The 18750-nt window shown below is 42.2% G+C and overlaps 1 protein-coding gene across 8 annotated transcripts in view; it reads right to left on the bottom strand.

Annotated features, from left to right (window-relative positions):
- Positions 1–14608: 14608 nt before the first annotated feature.
- FBRSL1 (fibrosin like 1) overlaps positions 14609–18750 on the bottom strand; it is a 740278-nt gene continuing 736136 nt past the window's right edge. For all 8 annotated transcript variants that reach the window (XM_077834760.1, XM_077834758.1, XM_077834761.1 and 5 more), the window contains one exon: positions 14609–17645. In XM_077834760.1, the coding sequence (XP_077690886.1) occupies positions 16412–17645 (1234 nt within the window). In that variant the 3' untranslated portion in view covers positions 14609–16411. The remainder of the gene's footprint in view (positions 17646–18750) is intronic.

The following is an 18750-nucleotide window of genomic DNA, read 5'->3' on the forward strand; positions in this document are numbered from 1 at the left end:
TTGGACCAGTCACACCACTAACTAGTCTAGTCCTCCGACCCTAAATGTGTGGTGCAGCCAAGTCATTTTCAGGTTGCATTAGGAGAATGCCATTTATAGACTCATAGACTTTAAGGTCAGAAGAGACCATCATGCTCATTTAGTCTGACCTCCTGCACATTGCAGACCACAGACCCTCACCTACCCACTCTTGTAACAGGCCCATACCCTTTGGCTGAGTTACTGAAATCCTCAAATCATGGTTTAAAGATTTCAAGTTACAGAGAATTCACCATTTACACTAGTTTAAACCTGCAAGTGACCTGTGCCCCATGCTGCAGAGGAAGGTTAAAAAAAAAAACAAAAAAACCAGAGTCTCTGCCAATCTGACCCGGGGGGAAATTCCTTCCCAACCCCAAAATATGACAATCAGTTAGACCCTGAGCATGTGGGCAAGACCCACCTGGCGGATACCTGGGAAAGAATTCTCTGTAGTAACTCAGAGCCCTCCCCAACCTTTGTCCCGTCTCCAGCCTTTGGGGATTTTTGCTACTGGTAGTTGCTGATGGGCCACATGCCATTGTAGGCAGTCCCATCATACCATCCCCTCTATAAACTCATCAAGCTCAGTCTTGAAGCCAGTTAGATTTTTTGCCCCCACTGCTCCCCTTGGAAGACTGTTCCAGAACGTCACTCCTCTGATGGTTAGAAATCTTCATCTAATTTTGAGCCTAAACTTGTTGATGGCTAGTTTATATGAATTTTTTCTTGTGTCTGCATTGGCGTTTAGCGTAAATAACTCCTCTCCCTCCCTGGTATTTATCCCTCTGATATATTTCTAGAGAGCAATCAGCCTTCTTTTGCTCTTTGGCTGTCATAAGGTAGGTTTTCCATTCCTCGGATCATTCTAGTAGCCCTTCTCTGCACCTTCCAGTTTGAATTCATCTTTCTTAAACACTGGACACCAGAGTTGCACATAGTATTCCAGATGAGGTCTCATCAGTGCCTTGGATAATGGTACTAATACTTCCCTGTCTCTACTGGAAATACCTCTCCTGATGCATCCTAGGACTCCATTAGTCTTTTTCATGGCCACATCACATTGACGGCTCAGTCATCCTGCAACCAATAGACCCAGGTCTTTCTCCTCCTCTGCCACTTCCAATCAATAAGTCCCTAGATTATAGCGAAAATTCTTGTTGTTAGTTCCTAAATGCATGACCTTGCACTTTGCACTATTAAATTTCACCCCATTTCTATTCCTCCAGTTTCAAGCTCATCCAGATCTTCTCGATGATATTCTGGTCCTCCTCTGTATTGGCAGTACCTCCTAACTTTTTGTCACCAGCACATTTTATTAGCCCAATCCTTGTGCCAAGGTCAATAATAAAACTGTTAAATAAGATTGCTCCTAAGACCGATCCCTGAGGAACTCCACTAGTAACCTCCCTCAGGCCTGACAGTTCACCTTTCAGCATGAACTGTTGTAGTCTTCCCTTTAACCAGTTCCTTATCCACCTTTCAGGTCTCATATTAATCCCCAGTTTCACTAATAATTTCCCATGTGGAACTGTATCAAATGCCTTGCTGACATCCAGGCAGATTACATCTACTGCATTTCCTTTGTCCATTTCTGCACCACTTAATAATGTTTGTGCCTAGAATCCTAAAGCCCTGATTCTCTAGAGCTTCAGGACAGCTCCATATTTTTATGCCCTCATGCTTGTGCCTTTCAGTAATTGTTGGTGCATTTTATAGCCCTTGGACATCTATCTGATCTACAGACAGAATCAGGGTATTTAAACATTCTCTGGGCTCTAAAATTCCTGCAGTTATTTGTGGATATAAGAATTGGAGGCCTTCTAGAAAATAGGTTTGGATTTTTTAAAATACTCCTCCTTTTCTTTTAAATGGAAAATCCCCCCTGCGGGAACACTTCCCCATACTCACATGGTCTAAAGGAGGCCAAACGCTTGTTAGAGACCTGCAACATGGATAAAATGGCTGCGCATAAAACTTTTGCCAGAGGGAAATGTGTTCCCTGGAGTGAGTAACTGGTTTCTCAGACAGTACAATGGCTTCCCCCTTCTGCAAATACACAGCATTCACTAAGGTGGGTGGCTGCCTTTTTTTTTTTTCTTTTAGTATGGAAAAGTCTGTCCAAGTCCAGTAATGTTAGAGGTCTCACTTGTAGAGACTGGCTTGTCACAGTAGCAATGTGAGGGAAACGCTAGTTATTTGACAAGGCTTCTCAAGCCTAAGATGCGTAAAACACAGCAGATTGCAGCTGCCTTTGTCACCTTTAATATGAAGATCCCAGCATGCATTTCTCCACTTTGCTCTACACAAAAGTTGCTCAGTTCAAGATAGAGGCTTGTTATGTCCATGGTAACATGTGTCTTTATTAAAGATGAGGGTCAAAAGTGACCACCTGACTTGACGACAGAGCATTGTCTGATGAGACCTGTAGTCTCAGAGAGCCACACCTAAATTCTAAACGTGTGAGTACCTTGTAGAACTCCGCATGCAAACAAGCCTCATGCTGGACCACTTGTTTTTGTAATGGCAGTTTCTGCGCAGAGCAATAGTCTTTGTTTGCCTCTTCTCTCGTAAATTCCTAATCTCCCCTAGTGCTGTTCTCCTCCAGTATATTCCGTCAAGTGTTTCTAATATCTAATTGCATATGACTGATGAGCCCGAACTACATGACAGTGTTGCCAAGAACCACTTTTTAGAGCCTGCTCAGCCAGTCATAATACACTGCATGACTGTTAAGAGTTTATAGTTTGTGTACATAACACCCTCTGAGTACTGGAGCGTGGTTTATCCAAACAGAAAAGAATGGAGATGAATGAATGTAGGAATGACTTTTGGCCAGGAAATACTTTAATTTTAATTAGGGGAAAGGGGGTGAGAGGGGCATGTGGAGTCTTTCTTCTCTCACAAAAGACAAGACTAATGAGTTTACAGCTGTGGGCTCGACCTCAGAGCATCCCACATAATGCTAGCTCTGAAATGTTTTGATTTGTTAGAAGTGTGATGTTAGACCTGATAACCTTACATTAAAAACAGTGAAATAAAGGGAAACATCTGACTAGGGAGGGATCCATTTTTTTCTTTGTTTATTTTCTCCTCCCCCTTCTCTTTCCCTTTCAGCTGCCTTCATAGAGAAACAAGTTCAGACAGCTGCTGAGCCCATTCACACAGGCCCCATCTCTTTGCAGAAAGATTGGCCTATTACTGTAGCTTTCCTGCACCACCGTAACTTTCTCTCACCTCTCCACTGAGAGCCCATTTTAGGAAATAAGCCATGGAGCCAATTGATCACCACCACCACTATTAAAACGGGGGACTCCCAGTCCTGAGAGTCACATTAAGGGACCCGTATCCCACTGTGAATGAGGACTTGTCAGATCTAGGCATTTGTTCAATAGCCTGTTTGTGCAAGAGCACTCCCATCGCCATTAAGAAAGTGATAATCATTGTTTAGAAATGATGATTTCTCCCTCCGCAGGGCAACAAAATGTTAAATCTTCATTGCCATCTGTGTTATTCTGATCAGTCTCAGTAAATTGGGTCTGTTTTGAGAAAGACTGAAGCAAAATAGTCATGAAACACCCCAGCCTTCTTGATGTCACTGGTTCTTTCCTGCTAAGTAGTGAACATACACATTCCTTCATCTTTCTCTTATTAGGAATCTATTTATAGAACCTCTTCTTGTTTCCTATTGTCTTGTACTTCTGCTTAGCAATTTGTCCATGTTTCCACTTTTTATTGTATTCCTTTTTGATTTTCAGGTAATTAAAGAGCTCCTCTTACTGTTCTTCCTATCTTTTCTTGGCATTGGGATCGTTTAAAGTTGTACCTTTTAATATTGTCTCTTTGAGAAAGTTCTAGATCTTCTGAACTCCTTTTTCCCTTGGGTTTTCTTCCCATGGGACCTTACCTACCTGTTCTCTGAGTTGGTTAAACTCTGCTTTTATGAAGTCCATAGTCCTTATTCCACTGCTCTCACTCTTTTCGTTCCTTAGAATAATGAAGTGTATCATTTCATGATCACTTTCCCAAGTGGCATTCTATCTTCTTATTCACAACTAATTCCTCCTTGTTAGTCTGAATCAAATCTAAAATGGTTGCCTCCCCCCAAATTACTTCCTTCTCCTTCCCACAACAAGAATTTGTCCCCAATGCATTCCAAGAACTTATTGAACATTTTGTGTTTTGCTGTATTACTTTTCCAGCACAGGTCTGGGTAGTTAAGTCCCCCATTACTATCAGGTCTTGTGTTTGGGATATTTGTTGTTTGTTCTGTAAATGCCTCATCCAACTCCTCTTCCTGATTTGGTGGTTCATAGTAGACCCCTATGAGGACATTGCCCCTGTTTTCACCACCCCCTTTTATTTTTACCCAGTGACTTTCAACTGGTCTGTTTCTCACCTCCTTCTGGATCTCAAATGTATAAATACTTGGTGGGATAAATCCCATGTCTGGAATATTGATATTGAAGGGTAGAGCTTGTTCAGGAAGGGAGGAGGGGTTGCATCAACCACCAAGTCTCTGTGATGCCAATAACAACATCATTTTGTATGTGTACTAAGATATCCAGTTCTTCCCGCTTATTCCCCACACTCCTTGCATTTCTTTATCAACATCTAATATGTTGAATAGATTCCCACACTGTTTTCCCTTGTTCCTCCTATGCCGTTATTGTAATTTGCCATTTCTTACCCCCCCCACCCCCGCAACTTCCTGACTTCCGTGTAGGTCACCTTTTTTTATACTTACATGTGGGGTTTTGTCACCTGACCTAATTTAAAGTCCTCCTCTCTAGGTTGGAGAGTCAGTGTCCTAAGATGATCTTCCCCTTCTTTATCAGGTGGACTGCCATCTCTTCCCACCAGTCCTCCTCCACAGAACGGTATCCGTGTTCCTGCCATTCAGATTTTGAAGCTCTCCTTTTACAGTGTGAAGTTGTTCTGAGCCATTGTGGCTGTCAAGCCAGTCTCCCACTCTGGTGATCACCACCACCAGGCCTGCTGAGTTGACAGTCAGCCAGACTGAAACAACAGAGCAAGTTAATGGAGCAAAATAACCATCAGTGTTTCCCATTAAAAGTAATTTTTTATTATATACTATAGAGTGGCTGTAATTTTCTCCCAGCTCACTCAAACACCTCACTGAATAAACAGTTTCTGTATTATCCCCTTGTAAATGAGACCACAGGATCATAAACTTTAATTTGTTGCTTTTGGCTGCCCTCAGGTTTGGCAGACAATTAAACCAATTCATTAGTGAGTTCAGAGGCACATTTTTGGCCATGCCTTGCTTGAAGGGCTCTGTGAGGTAATCCAATGAGCTCATCCACTGCAGGGAGCAAAAAATGTCCAGTATCTTTGTCACATGATGTCTCAATACTGTATAATTGCCTTTGTCACATGATGCCTCAATACTGTATAATTGCCTAGGTGAGTTCTGGGTGGGGTTTTTTTTTGCCCTTCACATTGGTTTGCAACATCAAGGAGATGCGTCACTGTTGAAGGCTGGGTAGCCCACTGTCCTGATGTGTAGGACAAAGCCTATGTTGATCAGTAGGCTGAATATCACTTGTGATAGATAGGGCTTAAGGTTTAAATTTAGAAAGTGGGTCAATAAACTGTCCCAGAATAGTTTACACCTGAGTTTTGGGGAATTCTGATTTGTATATGAGCTTTAGAGCTCTCCCCACAAGATGTAAATAATTCATGGACAATTCCTTGGATGTCCAAACAGTTTCAGAAACCCCAATTCCAGCTGGAGAATCAAGGCTAGACTGTCAATCCAGCTAGATTGTCTCTCTGATTTTAAACTTTTGTTGCTATCAGTTTAATATATAATGAGGATAGAGGTTGCTTTTAAAACAAAAGACTTAATGTTATTCGTATTAAGGCAATAGGGCCCGGATATGACTACTCTTAAAACTGCAATCTGTTGGGGATGTGCTCTGGATATTTTTTTCAGAATAGCAGCCGTGTTAGTCTGTATCTGCAAAAAGAAAAGGAGTACTTGTGGCACCTTAGAGACTAACAAATTTATTTGAGCATAAGCTTTTGTGAGCTACAGCTCCGATGAAGTGAGCTGTAGCTCACGAAAGCTTATGCTCAAATAAATTTGTTAGTCTCTAAGGTGCCACAAGTCCTCCTTTTCTTTTTTCTGGATATTTTGAATTTCTCAGAAACTTTTTTAAATAGCTCCTAGTTTTGTAATCCCTACAAACTCCCCATGGTTTTGTTCTTCTCCCTCCTGACTGTACCTGCATATTACTTTTCTCAGAGCAATGATGTCCATCAGCATTCTCATTAGTTTAAGAAGGCAGATGATCTCTTTAGTGGTCTCTGGCGTAAGTATGAACATTTATGAGGTGAGAAACCTCTTTGATTGTGTGTCTCTCATATTTCTTTGCTGACACAGAGAGATGACTGCACGGTTTCCTTTATCTGACTGGATTAATACATTTGGGTCAAATGCATGCTTAATTTGTCCCAGGGCTTGCCAGGGGTGAGCCCCGGCACCTCTAGGGGCTTGGCAGTTCATAGCCCCGGCACCTCTGGGCTTGCTGCCTCAGTTATGAAAGTAAAAAATGTTGCTTGAGTCCCAGCACCTGATTGTTTGAGCCCTGGCCCTTCTTTCATTAGAAATTACGCACTGGTCAAGTGCTCGCTGTGGTAGCCTTTACACAAGATGTTGGGTACATTCTTAGATGCAGGCATGGCATTATTAGCAGATGGTAAATACTGGGGGAGGAGGGAAATAATCTTACTTTCAGGAAGGGGCCTGAAATGCTTTAGGTCAGTTTTCCATCAATTTTCCTTCTACAAACCAGATGCTCTTAAACATCATCTTCCTCCCCCTCCAAGAAGCATAATGCCCCCCTGCCTGGTTCTCTAACCCAACAAACCACCAAGAAAGGTTTTGTGGTCCACAGACCCCAGACTGAGATCCACTCTAGAAGAAAGTATCCTTACTTGATGTGTGTTAGGCGTGAGAAAGGAGGAGTTGACCCCATGCTACAACGGAAAAAAAGTTACAGGATCTCAACTCCCATCTAGTCATAAAGAGAGGGGGTCATGCCGCCCTGAGACCTGGTCACAATTCACCCAGCTCCCAGAACTTATGGCTCCTTTGCTGAGACCATTTAAGTCCATTTCCCTCCCAAAGCAAGATTTTTGTGTTTGTGCAAAGCCTTCTCTGAGGATAGCTCTTAAGAAAAGAGTTTCTGAGGCAAAATAAAATTGCACCCAATATAAACACTATGAACGAAATGTTTTGAGCAATGAAACCAAACAACATCTCAAACTCCATTTTTCTGATTGGCGTCTTGAGGTTGTACTGGCTTAGCATACAAAATATTTTCCTTTAATTTTTACTTTAAGTGAACCTGCTGTCAAGAGCAAAGCTGGGAAACGTCCCTCAGGAGTTGGCGCTCCAGCTGTCTCTGCCCTAGCTTGTAATCCTTGTGACATTTGTCAGCAGGCTGCTCACCACCACAGTAACATGGATCCCACGGGGCAGAGGAGGGAGATCCAAGCCCTTCTGTGTCATCTACTTGAAACTGCTGACAAAGCAAAAGTTTCAAGTAGCAAAACAAAAACCAAAAAGCATCGTTTGTAGAGAGCAAGCCCCCTCAGTTTTGAGCACAGCGAATACAATCAAAAACGTGTCCCGCCATTCTCATTAAGAAGCAAAGTAAACAGACATGACAGGTATGGGTGAAGATCCTCTCTTTCATTGGTTATGTAAACACTGAAATACAGCCTGGGCTATTCTCACATGAACACCTCAGGTAGCTCACAATTGAGAAGAGAGGACTAAGTCTTTTCCTGACCTGTTGTGTTCTGAATGGTTGTGTGTGGCAGGGGATGTGTAAATAGACAAAGTACCTTTCTCATTTTAGGAAAAGAATGAGGGTTTTGTGGATAAAATACACACCTATGCCTGAAGAAATCTGGGGTCAGTTTCCCGCACTGCCACTGCCTTCCTGTATGACCTTGGGCAAGTCACCTAGCTCCAAATTTTCCAACTAGGGTACCTGATAGTGAACAAATAGAAGTGGCCTTGTTTCTGAACTGATTTCAGTGGGCATTCAACACCTGAAAATCTGGCAACCTACGAGGTGCCTATATTTGTTTTTCCCAGCTGCAAAATGGGGATGATGATATTTACTTCATAAAGTGCTTAGAGATCCAGGAAATAAAAATGCTGCATAAGAGCTAGCTATTGACATAGGGGTAACTTTACTTTATTTGCTTATCGTTAGAGGCCCCAGTTTGAAAATGTTCTTGATCTCAGTGCGTACCACTGTTCTGGTATTTGTAAAAGGCAGAGGAGATAACCAGGCTCCCGCTTCCAGATGGAAAAACCTAATGAAGGGATAGGGGTTGAGAGGAAGGAAAAGTGTGCTTTTCTTGAAATTATTCTGTTGGGGCAGGTGAAGAGAGTAGAGGGGAGGCCACCTTCTCCCATCCTGAAACCCTGCAGGTGCTCTTTGCCACCTCATCAGCTGTGGACCTCCCTAGCCTCAATGCAGTTCCATGATCTCTGCTGGAGGAAGGCTGCTTTCTTTCATAGTTTCATGGCCTTGGCCTGGCTTTTGTAAAGTTCTCTTGCAGAGTAGCCACTTGAAGGAACTCATGAAAACAATGATGGGTGGCAAAGTGCATGTGTGAATAGAGGACCTCTTATCTCTGGACCAGTCACATGTTGACACCCAACCCTCTTCAAAACTCTTAGTAAGCACCCCTTACTTCCACCCCAGCCCTTGAACCAGCTGTTCCCCGCATGTACATATGGATCCACAGGTGGATAGCCGGTGTGGGGAACGACATTGATGGAGAAGAGTGGGGCATCCATTTTCTCATCTTACCTACCTGTGCACCCTTTCATGATGTCTACCAAAGCCAGATGATATCCATCTGTGCCAGGTGACTGGTTACCTGCTGTCTGAATGGTTAAGCTCTGTAAATCATGCAAGCTAGCTTCAAGAGTAAAAATGAGTACACTTCCCCTGCTGAAAGAGGCTGCATCTCGGGACTTGTTTCTTAGTGGCCATTTAGTGGGACAATCCTGCATATCACTATTTTGATATGTCCTAGTTAAATAAGGAAGAAAACAGAGGGTGGTTGATGATAAATACTGCAATTAGGGATGATTAATGGAGTAGAAGGGCCTTGCAAGAAGACAAATAAATTGCCTTGCCAACACCTACAAAGAGGTGTCTTAGCCACTTCTGCGCAGATTGCTCTTTCAACGGCAGGGATCAAAGGCAATGAAGGATAACCCCTTTTCTTCTGCTGCAGGTTACCTTGAAAGGGGGAGAATTTTGTGGATTATGCTCAGACCACTGTTTGCTTTTTCATTATGTTCAGCAATGGAAGTATGTAAATTAGGCTTGTAAATCTGTAATTTATAGAGTCCCCCGGTCCCCAGGCTTTTATTTCTTCTATTTCATGTCACACAGTGTTACCAGAGATGGCATCTTCCAGATGAAATATTGATTTCTGTGGTTTGAAAGGATTGTGAACTCAGTAGGGGGATGACACTTCAGTGCTCGGATATCTTTCAGGAGGGACAGGGGCAGGAAGGAGCTAACTTGATATGGAGTGTTACCTTGGCCTTCAATAACTCTGTTAAAAGCGGAATCCATCACCTACCGTATTGTTCCTTAGGAGGTAGATAGATGTTGATGCTATCTGAGAGCTAATGTCAGGGCTAATACCTCCAGAAAATGTGTGCATATCTCGTAAATCCACTTGCCAAAATCTGACTTACCTTTATTTCCCAGGTTAAACGCCTCCCGACCCACAAAAAGAAATCTGCCTTTAAAAACCCAAACAAGTGAGGTGACAGTGTAAGGGGATAATCAATTTCACCTGAGAAATTTGGATACTTGACCTTGATTCATGGGTGGGCCTGCATCAAGCACTATAGAGATCCCATGGACAATAATAAGGAATAACAATACAGCAATCAAAAATCCTCATTCCCTGTGCTCCATGCATTCTGCTGAGAATTCAAAGCAAGTGTCCTATCAGCAGCTCTTCTGTGAAGCATTGAAAAGGATATTACATCTGTCACATAGCAAGAGGTTGCTTTCCAAATCAGGGGCTGGAATTAGCAGCGTGAATTTATTGAAGATCATGGGAATGTCAAGCATTTCCTTTTGTATTAAGCTTCACTCTTGCAAGGAAAAGGATCACTCTACTTCCAGCAGGTAAGGCTTGGGGGGAGGCTCACGTAGCTATTTCTGACTCAAGAGAATATACAATTTGTCCCTCTCTTTGAAGGCAATCGAGAGTAAAAAGGGATTGCTTCCTTCAATGAGTGGCTGCAAAGCCTCTCAAAATTAATACAAAAGGTAGATTCTACATGGTTGCCTCTCCTCCCTCAAAGTTACATGTATTTTATAAGTTTTATACTGAATCAGCCCATGCATAAATAACAGTATTAAAAAAATTAAGTGACAATGTGCTCAGTCCTGTATGAGATAAAATTTAAGGAGCTGCCAATCTAAATGGCACATACAGCAAGATAGATAAGAGAAGCTGCCCTTGGAGACCCAGAAGGCGGTGTTTGTTAACTTAGGTCTTCTTTAATCTTGTTCTATTGGCACAGAGGCATCGGATTGATATGGGCTCATGTGTGTGTGCCTTGTGAAAAATGAGAGGTTCGGAGGGATTTAAATGAGGACAGGGTCTGGGCCTGGCCCCTTAGGAGTGGGAGGTGGCAGCATGCACAGGGGACAACAAGGAAGAAGGCACCTAGAAGGGATGGGAGAAGGAAACAAGGGTGGCAGCAAACATTGTGATGGTGGCAGAGTGAAGAGGGAGCTTAAGAAATAAGATGCAAGGCTGGAAATAAACAGGTTCTTTGATGGCACCGATGGGTAGTGTGGATTTGAAATGGGGGCACGGGGTGAGGAGTCATTGAGGGACTAAAGTTGTGGGCAGGGGCTGGATGATAGGTCCCTCAATGACTATTAGTCAGGATGGGCAGGGATGGTGTCCCTCACCTCTGTTTGTCAGAAGCTGGGAATTGGTGACAGGGGATGAATCACTTGATTACCTGTTGTGTTCGTTCCCTCTAAAGCACCTGGCATTGGCTACTGTCGGAAGACAGGATACTGGGCTAGATGGACCATTCGTCTGACCCAGGATGGCCGTTCTTAAGTACCAACTGCCAGATGAGCCAGGGAGATAGCTTTAGTGTTCTGGCTGGAAGGCAAGTGTGCATGAAGGAGGCTGCGGGAATCAAGGCAGGGGATAACTAGAGCATGGACCAGTGCTTTCTAAAAATTTTATTTTATTATTTCGGCAGTTGGCACAAAGGAAGAGCCAGATTTTTAAAATATGAAAGAAGTGGTGACAAGCTTTGGAGAGAATCTGGCTGCGTGGGGCGAAGAGAGAAATACAAAGCATGATCCCAAGTGTAGGAGCCTAAGTTATGATTATGGGAATAAAATGGCGGTGCGTGCCGCTATGTAGAGAGGAAGAATTAAGGTGCTTGTGTTAGGGCATGTTTGTATTCAGTCGGCCATCCAGGATGACCTCGCAGAGAGAAAGTTGGATATGTGGTATTGCATAGAGACAGAGTTAAGACATCTGAGCCATCAGCAGAAAGTCGATAGTTGGATCCATGTGAATGGAGGTAGTTCCTTAGGAATAAAGGGTGAAGGAAGAAAGAATACATCCCTTTCACAAATGCATTAATTGCTATAGGAAATAGTGTATGTGAGAGACTGTGTATTTGCTGGCTACACCTAAATGCATTAGAAACCTCAAGGCCAGCACAACAGACTATATAATTAGTCTATTTTGGGTTTAGCTAAAGGCTCCCCCTGAGTGCCAGCTACTTCTCAGGAAAGCTATCACAACTAACTGACTTTATCGGAGAGTTTTAAGCTTCCCTACCCTTCACTCAGTAGAATTCTACAGGCCCAGTCTGCTGAGATTAGCGTCTTAAGTTCTCAGGGGAAATAATGTGGTCTGATTGAGGCACATGACCTAGATTGGGAGGTCTGAATTCACATGCTGGCTAGTCGCGGAATAGGGGTGGGTTCATACAGTATTGTCACATCTATATTCTTGTGGCTTTGGCAAAATGAACTTTTCTAAAGGAGCTATCAGAGTTCCTCTGTTTTTTTTGTTCAGTGTAAGTTGATGAAAATGTGCTCTTGATTTCCCTTTGTCCCTTTTTTCCCTAGAACAGGCATCCGCTTTTGTCTAACTCAAGGAGTCTGACTCATAATTTGTTCATTTTCCCCCGGCTGGTTCAGACATGAGGTTGACCTAGGAGACGGATGTAAGACTCTCTGATCAAAAGCCTGACATGATTCTTGAGTGCTGGGGTCTGCCTTTCCTTCCTAAACTGTTGGGACATTCCATTTCTGCTTATTTTGGCTTCTCTAATTTCTTTCCTTTGCTCCTTCTGTAAACTAATTAATAATAATGAGATGCATATTCAAAATCTGAGAATTCCTGCTGTGACAGCCTGGACAACTGAGGATTCCTAGAGGGAACAAACTTTTTGTTTTACTCTTTTAAGTTAATGTGGATGCTCCCTAGATGTTTGTTCTTTAGGTAAGGGAGCAGCAGATCTACCTTATTGTCAAATTCTTTAATGCTTATTTTTTTGCCACGTAACTTTGGGGATTCCTACAATCCCCTGTTGTTTTAGGAATTAGCTTTAGCCTATAATCCACTGTCTCCACCCAGCCCATCAGATGGATAATCAGTACAGTTTTTCATTATTTGACTGTTCAATTAAAAAAAGAGGTACCAGTTGCAGTAACTGTTTATGAACAGAAGCTAGTACATTCATAATTATAAACCTCATGTCAGGAAACCAACTGTATTCCAGTTGGTACCTAAATGCTCCTGATGTCTCAGATAAAAGTAGAGTTAATGTAGACAAGAGCCTATTTCCCTCTCCTTATTCTTTCTGTAGCTTCTTCGTGAAAATAGACCTTCAAGTGAAAGCAATGAGATTGCTGAATTCCATGCACTTCCTTCAGCAGCTGTCAATACCACTGCTGTTTTTCCACTAAGTCCCACCTCTACCAGCGAGTGGGGAAAGATCTCCCAGATGATGGCTGAAAATGGAAGAATCAAAAATGGGGGTGGGAAACTGAAAGAGCATAAATGGAGCAGAAATTGCGAACAAGCAGAAAGATCTGTGTAGTACTCCCCTCTTAGTAAGAGCAGGTTCAACTGGGGTAGCTAAAGGAGTAAAGCTGAGTTAGTTTGTTTCTCTGTTTAGTGTAATAAGATGATTAATCATGATGAACCGTTTTGCTATGGAAGTTGAACAGTACTGTATAATTCCATAGGAATTCCACGGTGGTGCAGCGTTAATGAACCATTGCTGTTACACTTTCATAAAATGCTTCACAATACAGTAAACGGCAAATCACGGACTTCCTTTGCTGTTGTGACAGATTGAATACCATTCATGATGAATTCTTCAGGAATTCTATTGTAGCTGGCCACTAAATTAATGCCCACTTATTAGGTATTACATGGACTATTACTGTACAGTAGGCTTTTAACTGGATTGCATACACACTCCATTCTTGTTGACAGTTCTGAACATTCAAAAGATATAGCTATACGATCTTTTTAATGGACGCTAAGGTTGTAACATGCTGAGTTTGCCTCGGGCTCTACTGTAAAAGTGTTGTCAAACAAGATGGCCCATTGCACAATGGGGGTGGAAGAGAATATCAATGCCAACATTATCCATGAGCCAAGATTACTAATAGCTCTTTGTGCTGAGGCCAAGACACTTTTCACTTCCACCACGTGTTATACGTTTCTCCAATTTCTGGTGGGGTAGCAGGTGCTGATTTTTAATGCCTATTTTATTTTGTCTCCTTTCACATCAGCCTAAAGATCACTTTTTTTTTTTTTAACACTGGGTAATTCAGTCACACACAAACTTAAAAACAGAAGCTGTAACATGCTGTTAAAACAACATTGCCCACTGTTAAATCAGCTAGTTATTGATAGGAAGGAGGACAGGGGAATTCAGAGTACCCCCACTTCCTGCAGATGTCTTCTATCAGCCTAAGGGGGAAATACATGAAAATGCATGTGGCGAACTGAGCTTCGGGGCTGTAACCTTCCCATTCTCCCCAGAGCTATGCCAGCAGCATTGTTCTTTAAGCAAGCTGTTGCCCATGAAACAACTGCATTTCTATTCCCCACCCCCCCACAACCCCAAAAGGTGGCATAAACCTGTATGTGCTACAGAGACATCAAGAACTTGTAATTACGGCTTGTGTATGAGGAAGTGCCACTCTCTGCAACAGAGTACAATTTGAGCTGTTTCACACACCGCAGCTATTCTAGCAGCTGTCCAAGATCTTCATTCTGATACCTTTGATATTGTGTCTGAAGTGCTAAGAGCTAAATCCTTGGCCAATGGGCAAGGTTCTTAGGGTAAGGGGATGCTAATCAGGGAAGGATTTTAAACAAACCCCTCAACCTCTTCATCACAGGGTGGCTGGGCCATCAAAGCACCTGAAGCACGACTGGTATTAAAGGGCTCAGCAAATCTGTCGATAAACCATTAGCCTCAAAGTCAAGAGGACTGGCTATGACACACAAACACTCAACTACCTTTTTTCATCCAAAATCAATGTTGTATTTATCTTCATTGATCTACAAGGAAACTGAATGTTTAAAATTACAGGGGTGCAGGGGGGAGGTTGGGAGGGGGAGGGAGGGAAACGAGATACAGAGTCAAGGAAAGAAAATAGTAGCAGATGGCTGAATTAACTAGAGAGTAAAAGCCCAGGATATATAAAACATGGATACTGAAAAATAAAATAAAGGAGGGGGAAATGGTACAGCAAGTAAAACATGGCAAAATTTACATATGAATGAAAAGTAAAATTTGAAATAAAAAATAAAAATCATTCCAAAAAGCCAGTTCAAGGCAGAACCACACTGCAACAAACATTTGCTTATGGTCTTCATGTACTATAGATAATACATCAGAATTTCTTTTTTTTAAATCAACCATTAGACTTTTTTTTTTTTTGCACTCCTAAAATTCTACTTTGTCTTGTATACAGATTCCAATAAGAACACTGCACAATTAGCACAAGGGGTCCACGGAAAATTGTCCTTGCTTGCCAGCGAGCCTGCCCACAACACACACGCACGCACACACACACACACACACACACACACACACAAAAAAGGAAAAAAGAAAAAAAAAGGAAAAAAGAAAAAAAAATTAAAGAAAGGGTCTGCCGCATGGGTACTGTGCCAGTTCCATCTGTCTTTGCCATCTTGAAAAGTAGGAAACCATAATCTCCTCCCAGGAGCGTCTCTCTCCTTGGTGAACTGTCCCTTGTGTTTGTACAAAAAAAATGCAGTCTCTCTCGCTCTCTTTTTTTTTTTTTTTGTTAAACACAAGCATCCTTCTTTCTGTTCACATGCCATTTCCATTCTGTCTCCAGAGTTGCAAGTTGTTTTGTTTTTTTGGGTTTTTTTTTTTTTAAATCTTCCTCCCCCCCAACATCCACTAAGACCTGCCTCCAAGTTCTTGCATAGTTGAAGTATATATGCTGCACTTTGCTTTCTGAGTGTGTATTTCTGACTGTGACAAGAATGAGTTGTAACCATGTTAACAAATAACCAGAGTGGTTCTAGAAACCTTTTTTTTTTATAAAGTCTACCTATGTTAAGAATTTAATATTGGTGTACATTTATATTAACAGAATATTTACAGTTTGTTTTCTTTGTTTGTTTGTTTAAAACAAGAAGTCAAAAAAAATTCCTCTTAAATTTCTGCATAATATTATAAGGCAAAAAACAAACAGTTTTGTACATTATTATTATTAATAATAATATTTTAATATATATCTGTAACTTCGGTTCCAAAGTACCAAGATAAGTGATCGATTGGCCTCAGTTAGGGAACCTCACAGTGGACTGTAAGAAACTACAGTATTTCCATAAATAATACTTTAAGAAACCCTGGGTAATTTTCTTAAGGATCTGAGGCATTTTAAATGCAAATTTAACTAAAAGCAAAATTTCTCTTTTTTTAAGTGAATAAAGAGCACAAAATTAAAAAAAATACAAATCCATTAAAAATGTTTCTCACATTTGGGAAAAAATGTACAAACTTGATATTTTTAATAACTAATTTTAGCACAGAAACAAAAATAAAATAAAAAAAATCAATACCTATATATATTAAATTCCCATTCTTAGCAACCTTCTTGTTGGAAAGTTTGAAACCCCGGACCCCCATTATTTATGGAACTGTGCTTAACTTCTATAAATTTTACATTTAAAAAAAAAAAAAAGGGTTACAGCAGTGCATTTTGTAAAAGATTTTTGTTGTTCTATATACAGCCAAGTTTAAAATTCGCCCTGTTGGGGACTATCGTGCCTCTACTTCTTTGGGGTTCCTAGAGGGGGAATAGTCCCTGGACTCTGAGTTTGTGAGTGGGGTAGTCCTGCGTGGGGAGGCAGGTCTAGTACTGCTTGCTGGTACCAAAGGGGGCGGGGCGCTCAACGCTGCGGTTGGTGGGTTCCTATTTAAGATGCCATTGTGCATGGCAGTGGATGGACTGAGTCTGGGATAATGCATCCCGCTTAAGTGAGGCATGAACGATGGCATGTGTGCCAGATGACTTTCGATAGGGGACGAGTGCAGGTGGTGCATTCTGGCGCGCTCAAGTTCTTCCCGTAAGTGCAAGCGCTCCCTCTCCTCCACTTGCCGCAACCTCTCCTGCTCTCGGCGGGCTTCAAGAAGGTTTTCATGGTTATAGTCGTGCGGTTCTCTGTCTCTGTAAGAACGTTCATGGTCATAAAATCCAGAGGTGGTAGGAAACCTGTGGATGGGATCTGTCCGGAGCTGGAAGTCCATTCGACGATGCAAATCTAAGCTCCGGTAGGCATCTCGCAATGGGTCCCTCACTGGGTCCCAAGAAAATCCAGGATGTGGCAGTCTCTCCCTTCCTGACAAAGGATTCATGCCCATGAGAGGGGTCATCATTCTGCTGCGGTCTAGAACATTCATGTTGTTCATCTGGTGAACGCTACTCATGGAGAGAGGCATCGTGGCGGCCATAGAATGGGGCAATGGTAATCCATGCAAAGAAGGTGGTGGCGGATGTTCCACTGTTCTGGAATGCTGTGAAGGTTCAGATCCCACCACCAGCACATCACTGTCCTCCTTGCGCTCCTCTTTGACCTTGATGTCATTCTTAATCTTCTGGAGGTCACTTGGAAGCTCTGGCTTTCTCTCTATATCTTTGTTCATTAAATTGCTAAGTTTCAAGCTCTCGCTTAGTGCGGGTTTGCTGTAGGGAGATACAGACTGAATTACTGGCTTTGTGTTGTCCTCGGAGGGTCTCTTATCATGGCTTGGAGTTTCCTTCACGGGGGAACGGCTCTCTTTTATCTTGTGTTCTGTTATGGGCAGCTCTCTCAGTCGGTCAGGGTGCTCTCTCTCTGGTTCTTTGGCCCTTTCCCTTTCACCAATGCTAACTTGCCTGATGGGATCGCTGGAGGTCTGACTGTTGCTGCGGATGAGGTTGCTGATCTGATGGGTCACAGGAGCTGATGCCGGTGAGGATCTATTTGAATGTCTGTTTTTATCCATGAGATCCCTGTTTAAAGAGAAAATACCTTATTGTTGGTGTGTGCTCGTTTACACCAAACACCTATGCCAACGATGAACAGAAGTATATGTTACCATTAAAATTGTGGGCCAACACAGACCTTCTGAAATGAGGGACTAACAGCTTTGGCTAGCAGCAGGTATAGCAGTATTAAATGCTGAGCACTATCTTGCAGCCGGCTATTCCAGCTATGGGCTACTCATGAGCAAAGAATGTTAAATGTGCACTTGTTTGGTGACTTGCAAAATGGGACATGAATATGAGAACACCAAAGTCACCTTTAACAGGTGACCTTATCTCCATTTAAACTTTAGTCTCCTTAAGAGACAGGCTAGTGGAGGGCCAAAAGGGTCAGTAGATTATTTAAAAAATATTTTTCTAGACTGTGCCAACCAAGGAATTAATCATTATGCTATCAATCAATAAATATAATTTATTACCTAGCCATTAATTTTCTAAGATCTGCTTGAGTTACCTCGATGGCTGCACTGATGCCGTGTGACTTGCCTCTAAGACAAAGACACTGAATCTTTTGGCAACTTAGTCTCAAGTTCTACGCACATTTACACTAAATTCTTCATAAAACAAATCCATCTTAAACTCTCCTATATTGGGGCTTGAGCAGCCTGAACATGAGGTAACATTTGTTTTCCTAGGGAGATCTCCTCTTTAGTTCAGTTCAACTGAGCTCAGTGCTGCAATTTCAGCAGTTATTTAAGATGTCTAAGAAAAAAATCCCAAGCACTGGAGACACACGCACATGAAACGGATTGATCAGACTGCCTTTCAAAAAGGGTTGCTTTGAGGCACAGACAGTTTAATGCACTGGTGCTGACTAAAGGAGCACCCTCGCACACAAGCAGGGATGATATCCAGCGTTTTGAGTGGGAATGGGAAGCATGAGAGTGGGGTTGTATTCCCAGTTGTGCCACTGATGTGTTGTTTGACCTTGGGCAAATCAATTAACTTCACTGTGCCTCAGTTGCTCCTATCCCTAAAAGGGGAGACGAGTAAGTAATGCTCACCCTTTTCAAAGTGCTCACCCTTTATCCAAGTGTGATCTTTGGATAAAAGGTGCGCTAAACGCAAAGTA

Source organism: Eretmochelys imbricata, chromosome 15, assembly GCF_965152235.1.
Source record: "Eretmochelys imbricata isolate rEreImb1 chromosome 15, rEreImb1.hap1, whole genome shotgun sequence".
In the NCBI taxonomy this organism is placed as follows: Eukaryota; Metazoa; Chordata; order Testudines; family Cheloniidae; genus Eretmochelys; species Eretmochelys imbricata.